This window comes from Chiloscyllium plagiosum, unplaced genomic scaffold, assembly GCF_037043375.1.
Source record: "Chiloscyllium plagiosum isolate Xiang-an unplaced genomic scaffold, Cpla_swu_hap1 HiC_scaffold_7, whole genome shotgun sequence".
NCBI lineage: Eukaryota > Metazoa > Chordata > Chondrichthyes > Orectolobiformes > Hemiscylliidae > Chiloscyllium > Chiloscyllium plagiosum.
The window spans coordinates 36399209-36417961 of NW_028270145.1; the positions used below are offsets into that span (position 1 = coordinate 36399209).

Genomic DNA, 18753 nt, shown 5'->3' on the forward strand with positions numbered 1-18753 from the left:
AATACTGAGCTGAAATTTTCATTTAGTATCTCACCCATCTGCTGTAGTTCCACACTTAAATGGCCTTGTTAATCTTTAAGGGTCCCTATTCTCTCTCATTTGCTCTTTTGCCCCTAATATAGTTGTAGAATCTCTATGGATTCTCCTCAACCTTATTTACCAAAGCTATCTCATGTCCCCTTTTTGCCCTCCTGATTTCCCTTTAAGGTGTCTTTTAAGAGAGTCTACTATCCTTATCTCGCCCGCTCATTATTCAGTTGAGACACAGTCTCAGTAATATGGTTGACCCTTAACTGCTGTCTGGGCAATTAGGAAGTAGTAATAAAATGTTGGTCTAGCCAACGTTGTCCACCCCCCATGAGTAATCATTTTAAAAATTGAATTTTGCTGGTACCAGTGTCTTGGAGAGTCATGCAATAAAGACTGTACAAGCAAAGGTTCCTATGGGCAAAGAGTGATCCTACCATCACATTCAGTTTTAGGGTGAAGAACCTAAGTTTGAAATCCTGTCTTCGAATAAAGAAAATTACAAAATTGTGAAAACAGTTGGCTACAGTATTTTGGGAAAATATCTTAAAAGGTAAGATGCAAGAGCAGACATTTAATGAGATATTTGGTATATTGAGGTGGAAGCACCATTTGTGGTCAACTAAGGAAGTTAAGAATACTATTAAATTGAAAGAAAATGTGTACAATGCTGCAAAAAATAGTGGTAGACCAGATGTTCGGTAGAAAAATATGTTGAGAAGAGGACATAAATCTACAAAGAGATAACAATAGGTTATACAAATGGACAAACGTGTCAGTTCAAATATAACCTAAAGTATGACCTTGTCCACTTTGGCAGGAAGAATAGAAAGCAGCATATTATTTAAACAGATTGCAGACCTTTGACATGCAGAAGGATCTGGGTGTCCTTGGACATCAATCAAAAGTTAATAAGCAGATAGTGCAAATGATAAAGTAGACAAATGAAGTGATGTTTGTTGGAAGGGGAGTGGAGTGTAGAAGTGGGAATATTTTGCTACAATTTTATAGAGCATTGCTGACACCACACTTGGAGTACTGTGCATTTGCTTTGTTTTCTGTATTGAAGAGGATATACCAAGCATGAGAAAAGAATATACCAGTTTACTAATATTGCAAAGTTAAGTGAAGATGTAAGCTGTGAGGAAGATAGAGAGAGAGAGAGAAAATGCAAAGGGATTTATGCAGGCTAAATGAGTAAACATGCATGTTGGAAATAGAGTGCTACATAGGAAGATTTGAAGCAATCTACTCTCGGGTAGGAAAAATAGAAAAGTGGAAAATATTTTAAATGGTGAGATTGAGAAATGGTGGCAGTTGGAGGGTTCTGGGTATCCTTGTACCACAACACTATCATAAAGGTACAATTAGGAATCAATTAGCAAAACAAATCACAAGTTAACCTTTATTACAAAGCTGTTGGCATATAATGGTGAAGACATTTTATCATCATTGTACATAGCATTAATGAGAGGACACCTAGAGGATTGCATACAGTTTTGACCTCCTTCCTAAAGGAAGGATACTCTTGAACTAGAAGGAGCGCAATAAAGATTTACCTGATTCATTGATTTATTAGATTCAGTCTAGTTGCCTTAAGGTTTAGAAGAATGAACAGTAATCCATTCGAAGCAGTAGGGGCTGGGATTTTCAGATGTAAAATGTTATTTTCTGAAGTTTTGATTGTTGCTTACAGAGGATGGGGGCGACAGAGGACCATTTTAAAAATGTTACTGTTTTATAAACAAGTTACTGAAACTTGTATGTGATGTTTAGATTTCTGCTTTGTTCAGGCATTGAGAGAACCTGTTTTTAGATTGTACACAGCAGGAAATATGTACAGAGATTTGGCTGGCAACAAGTAACTGATTGGTAATCCCTTCAGGCTGTTTAACGAGCAAGGGAGCTGACAGTGAGAGAGAGAGAGAGCGCACGAGAGAGGTAGAGAGAAATAGAGATCACACATGCAAGCTGCTCCACTGCCGAGGAACCATCCTCAACTGGTCTCATTTAGAGTTATAGTGTCATAGAGATGTACAGCATGGGAACAGACCCTTTGGTCCAATCTGGTCAGCATGGTCGGACTGGACCAAAGTGTCTATTTCCATACTGTACATCTCTATGACTCTAATTGAGACAGTTGAGGATGGTTCCTTGGCAGTGGAGCAGCTTGCATGTGCGATCTCTATGTCGCTCTACCTCTCTCTTGTGCGATTTCTCTCTTGCTCTCTCTCTCTCTCTCTCACTCACTCACTCACTCACTGTCTGCTCCCTCGCTCATTAAAGAGCCTGAAGGAATTAATCTTTTTTCTCATCAGGTGCTGTGAACTAGGCCTTTACCAAATAACAAAAAGTCTTTGTATTTAGTACAGTATACCAATCACCATGTGTTTTCTGCAGAATAGTCAAAACAATCTGGAGAAAGAAAATTGAAAAGTAAAAAGGTCAACTCAATGAACCCAATGGACTAATGCAATTGAACGGTGGTTCCAGTTTTATTTTGCCTAAACCATAAACGCCAGTGTTTTATTTATCAATCTATCAGTGTATGTATGCAGGGGTTTTAAAACTGGGTTAGAGTTTTAACTCTTCGAGATCTGTGTTAATAATTCATAGCTAAAAATTAATTATTTTAAAAGAATATTTGTTTCTTAAGTGCAGGAACCTTGTCAGTGTTTTCTGTTGACTTGATTCCAACAGACATAAATCTTTGCAAACTTTGATTAGCTCATAACATTTTGTAGTGACTGTGGGAGTACTGTATGTTGAGAAGCAGTGCACCTTCCCGAGTGGATCGTAACACTAATATTGGGGTTTCATGCCATGCCTATGCCAATCGTGATAGTCCCTCTGCTGATTAAAGGTCGCCCATATTGAGGAGTGCCAATTTGCCAAAAACTGGATTTTTGTCCCTCAATCTGATAGTTGGGAGCTGTGCAGTCCTTTCAGTGTCAGTGACATCAATGAAAAGAAGGACTGGACATCAGCCATCCTCAGAGTCAAGGAACAGATGCATGCAGAGGATCTCACTATGTGGATTAGAGGTGAGGATTGGGACATTAGAAGGAGAGGATGATCATGATAAACCTCCTGGAATGGCTGGGGGAAGGAAACATTTATGGGATCTGAGCTTTGTGTTGGCCTTAAAGGCAGTTCTCCCACTTCTCTCATGTAGCCCTTCCTGTTTAAGACCTGAGCAGTGTGGATTCCAGTCTTGCCCCATCATTCAACTCCTCTCACCAGCCTTGAAATGGAGCAAGGCAGGAAGTGATCTTTGCATGGACGGATAATTGGCCTGTTGGGATATAGATGAGTGAGTCACCATAGGCATCACCTGTCCCATGTAAAATTACAGGCAGGTGTGTAAAAGTGTCTGAGAAGTAAAAATACAATTTTTGACAAAGATCTGGTCTTGTGGAACTGTTTTCCCACAAATTGAAAATACAAATGTTGTGCCAGATTGCCTCAATATTGTTTGAGAAATAAACATACTACTTCCTCAAAATATGCCTGTTATAATTTTAGCACCCATTATAATTCTAGCACCTATTATTGAAATGCAAGTTTCCTAACTGCCAATTTCGTGGATGAAGATCTAATTTGGAATTCACTGTGTGTAGCAACATTATAGTTTCTGCAATCTTCACTCTCCACAAAGTAACCCAACAGATTAAGCAGACATGCCATAACAATCATAGATTATGGCAAGATGTAATTTTATTGAATAGCACGTACAAGGGACTAAATATTTTACTTCCATTTCTCTTGTTCTTTTATGCATGCAGAGAAACTCTCCTCCAATTCTGTAAGCTACCGTTGAGACTCCACATTTTCAGCATGTTCACCTGGTATCACATCTGTCATATTATTACTTTGATTATATCATCAGCAGTTTATCATTCATATTAAATAATCTTGGCATTATTATAATTGCATGGGCTTTTGAAATATTTTGATATATTGTTTCTTAACTATTTTTGGAACAGAAATTGACCCTATTTTTCAAGCCTAATAGTTAAACACACATTGATTAGGCTGTGATATTAAATCAGTAGATTAGTGCAAAATTTTCATTTGAAAATGTTGGTCTTCAGCAGGGTGTACCACTAATTGTTCAGATGTTCTCTGTCATAACTTATTGATGAGATCCTTCATCAGAGAGAATTTGGTGAATAGTCTTGTCCAAAATAATCTTTCTCCATATTAAAACATGACATTGTTATATTTCAGGTGCCTGATATTTACGTTTTTTTTTTGTTTGATCCATTTGTGTCCAACTGTCCTGTTTGAGTATTAATATTTCTTTCTCTTGAATAGGTTGTCATGTTTGGAAGTTGGCACTGAGTATGGCATAGCTATATCATCTGCTTTACAGGAGCTTAAAATAAACTATCAGAGTACAATGCAGAAAGTGCTGGAAGGAATGACTTTGGACAATCTCCCTTCATTGTCTGTTGAGCTACAAGGACTGTCATATTCTCCATTTGTTCCTGCTATGGTATGCTTGAATAATTACTTGTATATTTGATATTAGCCAGGATCATGTCCATATTCTCTAAATAATTTTCCTTTTAGATTAGCCTGATCTCTATAATGACTGAAAAGTATAACCATCTTTAAAATTCTCCTGATCAATGTGTATATGTGGAAATTCTCTTTGCTTGATATACACATTCCTTTAGGATTGTATTCCATTTCAGTTCATAGGTTTGGAGTGCATACTGGAAGGCCCATACTTCACGATCACCAAATGTGTGCTCAGTTTTTTTTTATCAGAACTTCATTAATTACAACTATGCTGCATGCTGGCTTAAAGCAGTGTTGTTACTGGGTATACTTGTGTATAGGTCAAGTTTTGAAGACTTTTTTTTTAAGCTGAAATTAGGGTATCGACTTATACATGAGGTATTGTTTTTGAGGAGATGAAATTCATGCTTGGCATGAGTCAAAAAATGGACAAACAAAAACCAGATCTCTATATAAAGTAATAAACAACAAAAGAGACCCTGAAAAACTATGGTCGACTTATATGCAAGGTATGTGAAAAATACCAGATTTTTTGGCCAAAACAAGAGGTCTACTTATTCATGAGATTGATCTATAATGAGTATATACAGTATTTGTGTATATGGGTATTAATGGCAAGATCAACACTTACTTTCCATTCTTAATTAACCTTGAGAATTGATAATGAGCTGTCTTGCTGAACTGTTATAGTCTATGAAATTTAGGTGCAACCATAGATCACTTCTGATACAAGATGCTATGTAACTCACATGTAACCTTCCTGCTGGTGTGTCCATTTGTCTGCTACCCTTGTTCAACTTGGCGGTAAGGTATTGGATTTGAGAAATAAAGTAGATTTGAAATAGCCAAGTCAGGTAGTTGCAGTTTTATGGGCGCACAGTACAAACACAGCTTCATTGGTAATCACTGAATGTTTGAGGTGACTGATCTAGTGGCAGTTAAATTGGCTGTTTTGTTCCTAGTGGTGATATGCTTTCCAACTGGTTTTGGAACTGTAATCATCCAAGCTACTGGGGAGTATTCTATCATGTTGCTAATCTGTGCCTTGTTGATGGTGAACAGGCATGGGAAATGAGATGAGGTACTTGACACAGAATTAACAGCATCAAAACTGATTTTGTAACCACAGTATTTTTGTTTTTAGTCCAGCTAAAATTCCATTCAATGATAACTCCCATGTTAATGATAGTAGGGATTTCAACAATGATAATGCTTTTCCATATCATAGGCGGATGATTAGATGGCCATTGCCTCATAATAAGTGATGCAAGTGTTATTTGCAATATGGTACACAAGTCTGAATTTGGCCAGGTCTGGTTGCATGTTGGTAGGGAATGCTTTAGTAATCAGACAGTTGTAAATGGCATTGAACACTGCACTTTTTACCTGGGAGGAAAGGTCATTGATAAAGAAGCTGAAGATGCTTCATTGTCCAGATGAAATCATGTATTAATGGCCATTGGAATCAGTGATTGGCCTCCGAAGCGATATCCAGCTTCCTTTGTGCTGGGTGTGATTCACTTTTACTAAAGTTCCTTTATACCATGCTGCTTTAATGTCAGTGGCAATCAGTATCATGTCACCATTGGAATTCAGCTTTTCTGTCCATGTTTTCACCATTGCTGGAGTGAGGACAGAAGTCATCTCCAAGTGGAATTCAAATTGAGCATCTCTAATTCTTGAGTATGAGTCACTTTAAAGTACGGATAAAGCTGCAGTATTAATTTTAAAGAAAAACTGATAAATGTTAACACTTTGCATTTGTTTTAGTTGGTTGCCAGAACAATTTTTTTTTCCTTTTTTCCTATTTCAGTTGGGTGATCAACAACCAATGTCTCAATATCAGAAAACTTCAAATTATAGGTAAGAAATTACTACCAAAAATGTTTTTAAAATGTTGTTTGGCTAGTTCTTCAAAATATAAGCACCTTTGACTGAATTTAACCTTTTTCTTTTATGTATTCTCTGTACTAATTACCTTCTGTTTTCTTCAGAAGACATTTATTCAGTTACAAGGACACTTTTTGCTCTCTGGCAGTCATTTTTCATGTATCATGTTAGATATCAGGAATTTTAAAATAGCAAAACTAAACCAAATAGATCTCAACCCAGATTCCAACCATGTTACAGGATTTACTAAGTAGCGATAAGACTATATTTAGAACATTTATGCATATTGCTATCTTATTTGAGGTCCACCAACTCAGTACAGCTTCAGACTTAAGAACTGAGTCAGTACAAGCACTTCAGATGAATTATTTTTCTCTTATGCAGATAAAAATTGTGAAGGGAATCTGAGCCTGTTAAAATGCAAATGAGGCTATAATGGATAACAAGAAGATGAAAAATACAAAAGATACTGATACAGCAGAACCTTTTGCAAGCTGAGTGGATTTAATATTAGTATTTACAGACCAAAGCATGGAGAAAATAATGGCAATTAAATCAAATATCTAGGACCTGACAGATTCCACCTTAGGATATTAAAAGAAAAAGATGGTGAAATTTAAATGCATTTATCATAATCTTCCAAAGCTATCTAGTTTTGGGAATTGTATCTTTTGAATTGGAAAACTATAAATATCTTTCCATTATTTATTGCAGAATGGAGGGAGAAGCCAAGAGACTATAGATCCAGTCAGTTAACATTAGCTGTTGTGACATTAGTGACATTTCATTATTAGGGTCTGATGAACACACAAACCAAGTGAAATTTCGCTACTATCTTTATTTTATAATTTTTTACTGAACTAACGAGGCCATGAACATTCCCTTGTGGCAGCTTTCTGTACAGTAACCCTGTTTTTTAATTTTTCATGTTTCTGACTGAGATACACAGATGGACTCACCACTTTGAGACTGCTAAAACAGCTTCCAGTTTCTTTCCAGTTCTGATGATCTGGAGACATCCACAATTGAAGTGTCCTTCTGCCAGGATGGATCTTTTCTTCTGAGTTCAATTTTGTTGGTGACCCCTTTTGTTGTCTCTCTGGATCACAAATTGTCAATCATTAATAAGTAGCAGTTTTCTCACCAGGTAGCTTGTTGAGTTATTTAGTTTAAGTTCTATGTGTTCTTGGAAAAGATCTCTTTAGCTTGTTGAAGTGCAACTACAACAACATGTTCATTGTTCCAAATGATGTTCTGATGGGACTGTTTTGCATTGGTTCCGGCTTGTTTTTGTAGCGATTTGACTGCTTTGATATTGAGGGATACTTGGGCAAATTCACTCATTACATTCTCTTTGGAGTTTTTTTAACATATTTGAGGTGGATCTAGACAATAGAGGGATTTGGGCCAAATGCAGGCAAGTGGGACTAGTTCAGTTTAGGAAACCTAAACGAGTTGGGGCGAAGGATCTGTATCTGTACTGTACGTATGACTTTGACTGAAGAAAACACAATTCGAGGGTATTCAAATTGGACAAAACATTAACAAAATTTAATATATAAATAGTGATTGATGTAGAGATGTCACTACAGGGAAAACTGAATGATTTGGAGATGCCGGTGTTGGACTGGGGTGTACAAAGTTAAAAATCACACAATACCAGGTTATAGTCCAACAGGTTTAATAGGAAGCACACTAGCTTTCGGAGCGACGGCTAATGTGCTTCCAGTTAAACCTGTTGGACTATAACCTGGTGTTGTGTGATTTTTAACTGGGAAAACTGAAAGTATTGTGGGTCACACACCACAGGAGAAAAGTGTGTTAGGGCACTACTACTTGTAGCAGAAAGTTTCTGTTTTAATTCATTGTTTGCTTGTCTACCTTCCCCAATTTGGAAATCTGCTCTCTTTGACAAATTTCTCCTAAAAATTGGAGATACTGTAGGATTTAACACACAGAAGTCAGGAGTGTGATAGAATACTCCCCATTTGCCTGAATGGGTGCAGCTCCAACAATACTCAAGAAGCTTGACACCATCCAGTACAAACAACCCATTTGATTGGCACCACATATACAGACATTCAATCCCTCCACCACCGGCACTCAGTAACAATAGGGTGTACTATCCACAAGGTGCACTACAGAAATTCACCAAAGATTCTTAGACAGCACCTTCCAAACCCAAGACTACAACCTACGAGAACTTACCTTCTCTACTGGGTCCTAAGCACACTCCCTCCGGTTTAAAAAAAAACTCAGTAAGCTACCTGCTACACTGGCTCCTAAGCAGACCCTCTGCAAAAATACACCAAACTGCAACCAACCTGCTCCACAGGGTCCTAGGATGGATCACTTAACTGGAAGCAGTCAAAATCCACTCCACCCGACCACTGGACCATTCAAATGTAAGAAACCAATGAGAAAGCGGGATAAGTGTGCCGGCCTGCTAGTAAGACTGAGACTGCGTGGTTTCAAGAACCCCCTTCCTAGCTTACTCCGAGCAAATGTACAATCTCTGGAGAACAAGATGGACGAACTCAGATCACGGCTCAGCTTCCGGTGTGAACTGCGGGACTGCTGTGTGCTCTGCTTCACAAAGGCCTGGCTCAACCCATCCATTTCCAACTGCGCACTTCAGGCTGATGGTTATTCTATCCATCGTATGGACCGCATAGCATCCTCAAGTAAGACAAAGGGTGGAGGGGTTTGCTTTTTAATCAACAACTTGTGATGTATGGACTTTGCGACCCTGGGCAGCCATTGTTCCCCAAACCTTGAACTCCTCACCATCAAATGCTGCCCCTTCTATCTACCACGGGAATTTACCGCTGCTATACTAACTTCTAAGTACATACCTCCACAAGCAAAGGCTGAGGAAGCTCTGGGTGTGCTGTACTCCACCACTAATACCCTGGAGACGGAACACCCCGAGGCCCTGTTTATTGTGACTGGCAACTTCAATCTGAGGAAGGTGTTGCCCAAGTACCACCAGAACATTACCTGCCCCACCAGAGGCCCGAACATTTTAGACCACTGCGACACCACTGTGAAGGATGCCTTACTGCTCCATCCCCTGCTCTCATTTCAGGAATTCCAACCACAATGCTGTGCTGCTTCTCCCGGCTTACAGGCAAAAACTCAAGCAGGAGACCCCCTCGCAAATACAGGTCCAGTGCTGGTCAGAGGAGGCAGAGGATCAACTCTGGTACTGTCTGGAATCGGCTGATTGGGCTATGTTCAAACAATCCGCAGATATCTTGGACGAGTACGCCACTACCGTCACAGATTTATCAGCAAGTGTGTGGAGGGCTGCATATCGAGGAAGTCGATCCGGGTGTTCCCCAACAGGAAATCCTGGATGAATCAGGACATACAGAACCAGCTAAAAACCAGGTATGAGGCCTTCAGATCAGGAGACCCACTCAAATATAAGGAATCCAAGTATGACCTTTGCTGAGCCATTAAGACGGCCAAGGATCAATACCAATCCAAACTAGAGGCCTAGACAGACACCTAGCGACTATGGCAAGGACTGAATGACATCACAGGTTCTAAAAAGAGACAATGCAAGAGAACAGACGATGACATATTCCTCCCAGATTGTCTCAATGTCTTCTATGCTCGCTTTGAGCAGAATTTTGGCAGAGAGGTAACATCTATTCTGACGAACCTATCCCAACAGTCACTGCATCAGAGGTCAGATCAGTTTTCCTTCGTGTGAATCCAAGGAAAGCAATGGGACGAGACGGAGTACCAGGCTGTGCACTCAGAGCATGCGCAGATCAACTGGCAGAGGTCTTCATCCTCTCCCTCTCCCTGCCTGTTCAAGAGGGCCAACATTGTCCCTGTGCCTAAGAAGGCTCATGCAGCATGTCTCAATGACTACCGCCCAGTGGCCCTAACTTTGGTGATCATGAAGTGCTTTGAAAGGCTGGTCATTGGCATTAATCAACTCCAGCCTCCCCACTACTCTTGACCCACTCCAATTTGTCTATCAGACCAACAGATCCATGTCAGATGCCATATCACTTGCCCTTCACTCCTCCCTAGTACATCTTGACACCAAGAGCAGCTACATAAGAATCCTACACATTGACTACAGTTCAGCCTTCAACACTGTTATCCCCTCGAGACTGATTACTAAACTTGGTGATCTCGGACTAAGCCCCACTCTCTGCAACTGGATCCTCCGTTTCCTGACCCATAGGCCTCAATCAGTGAAGACTGGGGGCAATATTTCATTGTCACTAACACTCAACACTGGAGCCCCACAGGGGTATGTACTCAGCTCCCTACTATACTCACTGTATACCCATGACTGCATGGCCAAATATCAGACTAATGCCATTTACAAGTTCGCTGATGACACCATAGTCGGTCGAATCTCAGATGACGATGAAACACTACAGATGGGAGGTAGAAGCCCTGGAAAAATAGTGCACTGAGAACAAAGTAGCTCTCAATGCCAGCAAAACCAAGAACTTATGGACTTTTGGCGGGATGTTACTTAAGCCCCTCTTCACATTAACAGCAGAGGTGGAACGGGTGGAAAGTGTCAAGCTCCTAGGAGGAGTCATCCACAGCAAGCTTTCTTGGACTCTTCATGTGGATGCACTAGTTACAAAGGCCCAACAACATCTCTTCTTCCTCAGGTAGCTGAGAAAATTTGGCATGGCCAACTGTTATAGGTGCGCCATCGAGAGCATTCTGGCTGGATGCATCAGTACCTGGTATAGCAACTATCATTCAAGATCGGAGACGGCCCGGACAATCACAAAGGCCAACCTCCCATCTATAGAATCCATCTACTAGGCCTGCTGTCAAGGAAAGGCCGCCAGCATTCTTAAAGATCCATCCTACCCTGGCAATGTTTTTCTACAACCTCTACTATCAGGGAGAAGGTACAGAAGCCTGAACACATGCACCAGCTAGTTTTGCAACAGTTTCTACCCTACTGTTGTTAGAATACTGAGTGGACACTCAAACTCTTAACATTCTCCTGTATCTGTGTTTTTGTTTTTGCTGCTGTTTACCTATTATTTACTATTATTCTACTTAACTTTGTGATCTGCCTGTCTTGCTCGCAAGACAAAGCTTTTCACTGTGCCTTGGTACACGTGACGATCAATTCCATCTGGAAGGACAAGGGCTGCAGATGCATGGGAACACCACCACCTGCAAGTTTCCCTCCAAGCCTCCCACCACCCTGACTTGGAAATATACTGCCAATCCTTCACAGTCATTGGGTCAAAATCCTGGAATTCCCTCCCTGCTGGCATTGTGGATCAACTCACAGCATGTGGACTGCAGTGATTCAAGAAGGCAGCTCACCACCACCTTCTCAAGGGCAAATAGGGATGAGCTATCAATGCTGGCCAGCCAGTGATGCCCAGGTCCCACTAATGAATATAAAAAAAAGTTAAGGTTTCATTGTTGGTTGTGAACTTACATGCTGATTGAATAGAAGGTCCCAAGTTTACTATTGAATTAGCAATTGTCAAAAATCCATGAATATAGACAACCTTAGCACTTCCTCAGTTAGGAAGGAAATAATTGGTCAGAACTCGTGTTTTGATCACTGGTCGTTGACATTTTCTGTAAAATATACAGGATGGATGCTAGGCAAAGAACTTAGCACCAAGACCCTTGAACTTGTACCATATTGCTGTTATTGTGACTATTGCTTTGGCCAGTATGCACAAGGAGGAAAGTATGGATCGGGGGAGATTTCCACAAACGTTAGAATAAACAGCTTAGGTGAATTCTTTTGATTGTTATATAAATTAAAGAAAACAAGAACCCCATTTACAGAATGTATGAAAATTCATACAGGCATTTTTCCAATGTTCTCTCTTTCTCACTGTTTAGTAACACAAAAACATGAGCTGAGAAATAGATTAGGAAGGCTACCTCGTTTTATTTTGTAACATGCATTGTTTGTTAATCATTCATAACAAAATGACAACATTTGTTTTTCAAAAAAAAAGTGAAATATGAGTTTTACACATACTGTTTGATAATTTGGCTTGGCCATAGAAATTCAAGTGGATCTTCTTGTTCTGTCTAGAGAATGGTTTGCATTGGAAAAGGAACCATCTCAAGAAATTCCTGTTGGAGATCAAGATGAAACTGATGTTCCAAGTGGTGAGGTAAATATACAGCTAAATAATAAAAATTAAATATTGTACTAAAGCAATTCCTAAGCTAGAACAATCCCAGCAAATTATGTACCTAAATAATCCAAAACAAAATGGAATTTGACTCAAGATCGTTCATTAAAAACTGTAGAAACTGAAAATACATTGAAGTCACATTCCAAAATCAAGGTATAGATTTAACCACTGTTGGTTTCTTTGTAGCAGAAAAAATATACATGTGTAACAATATATGGTCGATAGTTATGTACACTAGTCGCCCCGTACCTGCGGGGGATACGTTCCAAGACCTGCCGTGGAAGCCCCAAACTGTGGATATGTGCAAACCCATTCATTTGAATGGGAAACGTACCTTCCCAGCAGCCTCCTGGTACCTAGTTCTGGAATGTTCCCTCCAATACGTTTGGGCCGCAGTAAACTACTAGTAACTACAACCGCAGAAACAGGACCAATGGATACGGGGTCACCCTGTATTGGATTTCCAAAAGCCTTTGATAAAGTCCTGCATGGTTGACCATGACTGCATCCAGAAAATGTGGAGTCAAGGCAATGGCAGAATAACTCCAGAGTGTGTTGGGATTAGCTAGCCATTTGGATACAGAACTGGCTTGTAGGTAGAAGACGGAGGGTTGTTGGTGGAGGGTTGCTTTTCAGACTGGAGGCCTGTGACCAGCAGTATTCCACAAGGATCGGTACTGGGTCCACTGCCTTTTGTCATTTACATAAATGATTTGGATGTGAACATGAGAGGTATGGCTTGTAAGTTTGCAGATGATACCAAAATTGGAGGTGTTGGGGACAATGGGACATCAGAGTACAATGGGACCTTGATCATATGGGCCAAGGAGTGGCAGATTGAGTTTAATTTGGATAAGTGTGAGGTCCAGCATTTTGGAAAGGCAAATGAGGGCAGAACTTTTACACCTAATGGTAAGATCCTGGGGAATATTGTTGAACAAAGAGACCTTGAAATACAGGTTCATAGCTCCTTGAAAGTGGAGTCACAAGTAGACAGGATAGTGATAAAGACATTTGGTATGTTTGTCTTTATTGGTCAGTGCATTGAGTATAGGAGTTGGGAGGTCATGTTGCGGCTGTACAGGACATTTGTTAGGCCACTTTTGGAATACTGCGTGCCAATCTGGTCTCCCTGCTACAGAAAGGATGTTGTGAAACCTAAAAGGATTCAGAAAAGATTTACAAGGATGCTGCTAGGGTTGGTTGGTTTGAGCTGTAGGGAGAGGCTGAATAGCCTGGAGTTATTTTCCCTGGAGTGTCGGAAGCTGAGGAGTAACTTTTATAGAGGTTTATAAAATCATGAGGGCATGGATAGGGTGAGTAGCTGAGGTCTTTTCCCTGAGGTAGGCAAGTCCAAAACCCGAGGGCATAAGTTTCAGGTGAGAGGGGAAAGACTTTAAAGAGACCAAGAGTCAACTTTTTCACACAGGGTGGTGTGTGTACAGATTGAGCTGCCAGAGGAAGTGTTAAAACCTTACAACATTTAAAAGGCATTTGGATGGAAGGGTTTCAAGGAATATTGGCCAAATGCTGGTAAATGTGACTAGATTAGTTTAGGATGTCTGGTCAGCAATAGATGAGTTGGACCGAAGGGTCTATTTCCTGGATAAGCATTCAGCAGCACGGGAGCTCTCCTTTAGAAATATTTAGAGGGTTGGACATCAACTTGCTAACCTGTTTTCTGTTTACTTGTGCAGAGATTTACTGTTATCTTGTCAATATATTGTATTTTGTAGGATGTTTTGAATATTTGATGTTTAGAATAGGGAGGGTGAAGGATTTGTAATCCATTTTGAGGGCTGCAGTTGCAGTGCCTCTTCATCAGCAGTAAGGCCCTCTTTAAATTGAGAGACTGGAGATTCTGGTGGTTATGTGTCTTTTTGATCAAATCAATTTAATTTACTTCTCATGGCTTCAAGAAATGGCTGAAGGCACCAAGTGCAACAAAGAAAATGATTCTGATATGGCACCTTCACCACAAAAAAAAAGTGGCTTAAGGCATTAGTTTACCAAGGCCATCTTAAGAGAAATTAGGCAGGATCATAAAAACTTATCTTGCCAGGAACATGAATGAATATGTGATATAGAGTTGTAAAAGCAGAAACTTTCACCAATTCGAATATTGATAAGAGGGAAGCTATCACCTTTGCTCCCTACGACAAATCATGTTACCAACTACTGGCTGCATTGCTGTCACTGGTCACTTTCTGAGGTTGACCCAGACCATTTGCAATCCTGAGTCTTGTTTTACCCTGAAATATGCTTCTAATTACATAGTGTCTACTTCTTCCTCCATCTCTGACATTGCTTCAGATCATTAATTTAAAACTTAATCGTTTCCTTTACTACTTTTGGACTGTAATGTAAATTTTCTCCAACTTGCAAAAAACAGCTAGCCACAATTAAAATAAAAGTAAAATACTGTAGATGCTGGAAATCTGAAATAAAAACAGAAATTGTTGTCAGACCTGCTGAGTTTTTCCAACATCAGTGGAGAGAGAAATAGGTAACTGGATCTGGTCCTCTCTCTGACTTATTTGAAAAATCTATACCCAACAGAAAGAAATGAATATTTTTTCCATTGGTGCTACATATTTGAAAACAAGGCACCAAATTCAAAAAGTTTTTTTTTAAAAAAAAGCTCTGATTTTGTTACAGCTACAGAACAGTCATTATCGGAATGTTGGCCATAGCGTTAAAGGAGAAACCGATTGTGAAAATATTGTAAAACAGGGTAAGTTGTATATACCTTTGATACGTATGAAAGCATGTGAAATCTAGAAAGGTAAAATCTAGAAGATAAAACATGAGAGAACATTTTCAATCAAACCTGCTCCTTCTGTGAACTCTGCATCCCTTTTAAAGAAAGTACTATGCTACTTGATGACCAGAGGTGACTCCACAGAATCGTATTTTTTTATATACGAACTACTGCTGAAACTCTTGACAAAAGGCTTAATTTGTCACATGTGAAGAGGGACTAATAGGTGAAATGGTGAGCATTTTGTAGAATGGAGTTAATGCCATCAAGAGTGAAGGTGAGGGAGAATGGATAGAAAGCGAATGCAATTATGTCATTATTCCATCAAATGATCATGGTTAAATACAAGTTGCATTGTTTTTTATTTAGAAGTTATATGTTTGTATACGTGTGCTGCAGCAGAATAAAGTTCCTGACTTGCAGACTTCCATGTAATTTTCAGCAGTTTGCCACTTTAGCTTAGAATGGCTACCTTCAATGACATAACCATTCAACCCATTGTGACTGTACCAAAATTAGATATTTGGGCTGAAAATTAGAACCGGGTAATCTTGATATAAATTTAGTGATAATGCTAATTTGAGGTGTTGATTGATCTCAGGCTGTTTTTGCATCCTCCTGCAATAAAGTGCTTCATACACTTGTGTTGTTTAATTGCAATTTGTTATGCTAGCAGTCATTCTGCCTGGATTCAACTAATGGTAATTTCATAAATTACCTAAGCTTGCATTAATGTTAATAGCAGTCCTCAAAATTGTGATGAAGAATTTTTAATATCCACCTGGACCATGGAAAAGCTATTATCTTTGATCCTACAGATTTTTGTATACTCTAGCCTTATTTCCCTCTTGTCACTGTCTTATGTGTGAAACAGGCTGTCGCCATCAAATGTAATACCGGCTGAAGCAATTGTCATAATTTATTCTTTTCTCCCCCAGCTAAAATTGCTAAGGCTTTCCAATTTTGTAGTACCACATTAAATGGTTAGCTTAGATTATCTATTCAGCTCCTGGAGTGAGTCGTGAGGCCACAGTCCATATCAGCAGCTAACCAAGGCTTGTCATGATTTATCCAGTTCTATCAGTCATTAAAATATGAACATTGGAAATCCTTAGCTTATTTTGTTGGGGGAATTTAGTAAATTTCAAACTAAATCACCTTTCATTCATTGTCTTGCAGTCAAAATCTGGAGCTCCCAGATTATTAGTTTGAGTAGCAAATCATGAATGAACAGTTACTTAAAACCTGTATGACTGAAGTGAGGATGTAGATTGGTGAGACTGTTTTGTAACTAATCTTGATAACTTGTAAGTTAACAGCTTTTAATAGCACGTCTGACAAATAGCTAAAGACTGCAGGTGATTAACAACATTCAGACCTTACACAGCACCAACCTCATGGAAATCAGATTAACTTCTTCACACTTCTAATGCAGGCTTTGGCCTCTGGACTATTTACTGAACAAACCTCCCTTTTAACTGTGGGGTTATTTGTTTCACTTGGATCTCCACTTCTAGCTGGATCACCATACACATGTGCCTGAATATCTGAGCTGGCTTCATTCTCGTCAAGCCTCCACAACTTGTAAAGTTAAGTGACCCGTTCCTCAGCTGTATCAACCAGTTGACGGCATAGAAAACTAACCCTGTCCAAATGGTGTCCAAGGCACCAGTTTGGCATCGACTGATAAAGGTTGATCGAGTAGTGTGAACTAAAGTTAATTAAGATATAAGCTGTGCTACTTTCACAATGACAGACAAAGTTGTAACAAGGCCTCACTATTTTTAAATTTCAACCCTCAGCAATAAAGGTCAAAATTACACTTGCCACCTTAGTTACTTGCTCCATCTAGTGCTTTTTATGTTTCGTGCAAAATAACACACAAATATCTTTTATGCTGTACTTTTTTTGGAGTCATAGAGATGTACAGCATGGAAACAGACCCTTCGGTCAAACCCGTCCGTGCCGACCAGTTATCCCAACCCAATCTCATCCCACCTGCCAGCACCCTGCCCATATCCCTCCAAACCCTTCCTATTCATATACCCATCCAAATGCTTTTTAAATGTTGCAATTGTGTCAGCCCCTACCACTTCCTCTGGCAGCTCATTCCATACACGTACCTCTGCGTGAAAAAGTTGCCCCTTAGGTCCTTTTTATGTCTTTCCCCTCTCACCTTAAATCTATGGCCTCTAGTTCTGGACTCTGCCAAACCAGGGGAAAGACTTTGTCTGTTTATCCTATCCATGCCCATTATAATTTTGCAAACCTCTATAAGGTCACCCCTCAGCCTCCGACGCTCCAGCGAAAAACAGCCCCAGTCTGTTCAGCCTCTCCTTATAGCTCAAATCCTCCAACCCTGGAAACATCCTTGTAAATCTTTTCTGAACCCTTTCAAGTTTCACAGCATCTTTCCGATAGGAAGGAGACCAAAATTGCATGCAGTATTCCAACAGTGGCCTAATCAATATCCTATACGGCCGCAACATGACCTTCCAACTCTGACCAATAAAGGAAAGCAAACCAAACGCCACCTTCACTATCCTATCTACCCGAGACTCCACTTTCAAGGAGCTATGATCTTGCTCTCCAAGGTCTCTTTATTCAACAACACTCCCAAGGGCCTTAAAAATGCCATCCCATATTCCCAATTCCTCCAGCTCCGCCGTATCTGCTCCTAGGAGGACCAATTCCACCACAGAACACACCAGATGGCCTCCTTCTTTAGAGACCGCAATTTCCCTTCCCACGTGGTTAAAGATGCCCTCCAATGCATCTCGTCCACATCCCGCACCTCCGCCCTCAGACCCCACTCCTCCAACCGTAACAAGGACCGCCCCGGTGCTCACCTTCCACCCTACCACCCTTCGCACAAACCAAATCATCCGCCGACATTTCCGCCACCTCCAAACGGGCCCCACCACCAGGGATATATTTCCCTCCCCATCCCTTTCCGCCTTCCGCAAAGACCGTTCCCTCCGTGACTACCTGGTCAGGTCCACGCCACCCCCCCCCCCTTCAACCCACCCTCCCATCCTGGCACCTTCCTCTGCCACCGCAGGAATTACAAAACCTGCGCCCACACCTCCTCCCTCACCTCCATCCAAGGCCCTAAAGGAACCTTCCACATCCATCAAAGTTTTACCTGCACATCCACCAATATCATTTATTGTATCCATTGCTCCCGATGCGGTCTCCTCTACATTGGGGAGACTGGACGCCTTCTGGCAGAGCGCTTTAGGGAACATCTCCGGGACACCCGCACCAATCAACCACACTGCCCTGTGGCCCAACATTTCAACTCTCCCTTCCACTCTGCCTCCTTCACCGCCGCTCCCTCACCACCAGACGCCTGGAGGAAAATCGCCTCATCTT

General features: G+C 40.5%; 1 protein-coding gene across 1 annotated transcript in view; it reads left to right on the top strand.

The window, feature by feature from the left end:
* rbm44 (RNA binding motif protein 44) overlaps positions 1-18753 on the top strand; it is a 77311-nt gene that overhangs the window by 17735 nt on the left and 40823 nt on the right. The window contains exons 4-7 of the mRNA XM_087989455.1: positions 4345-4525; positions 6368-6417; positions 12512-12593; positions 15276-15351. Coding sequence (XP_087845581.1) covers positions 4345-4525; positions 6368-6417; positions 12512-12593; positions 15276-15351 — 389 coding nt within the window. The remainder of the gene's footprint in view (positions 1-4344; positions 4526-6367; positions 6418-12511; positions 12594-15275; positions 15352-18753) is intronic.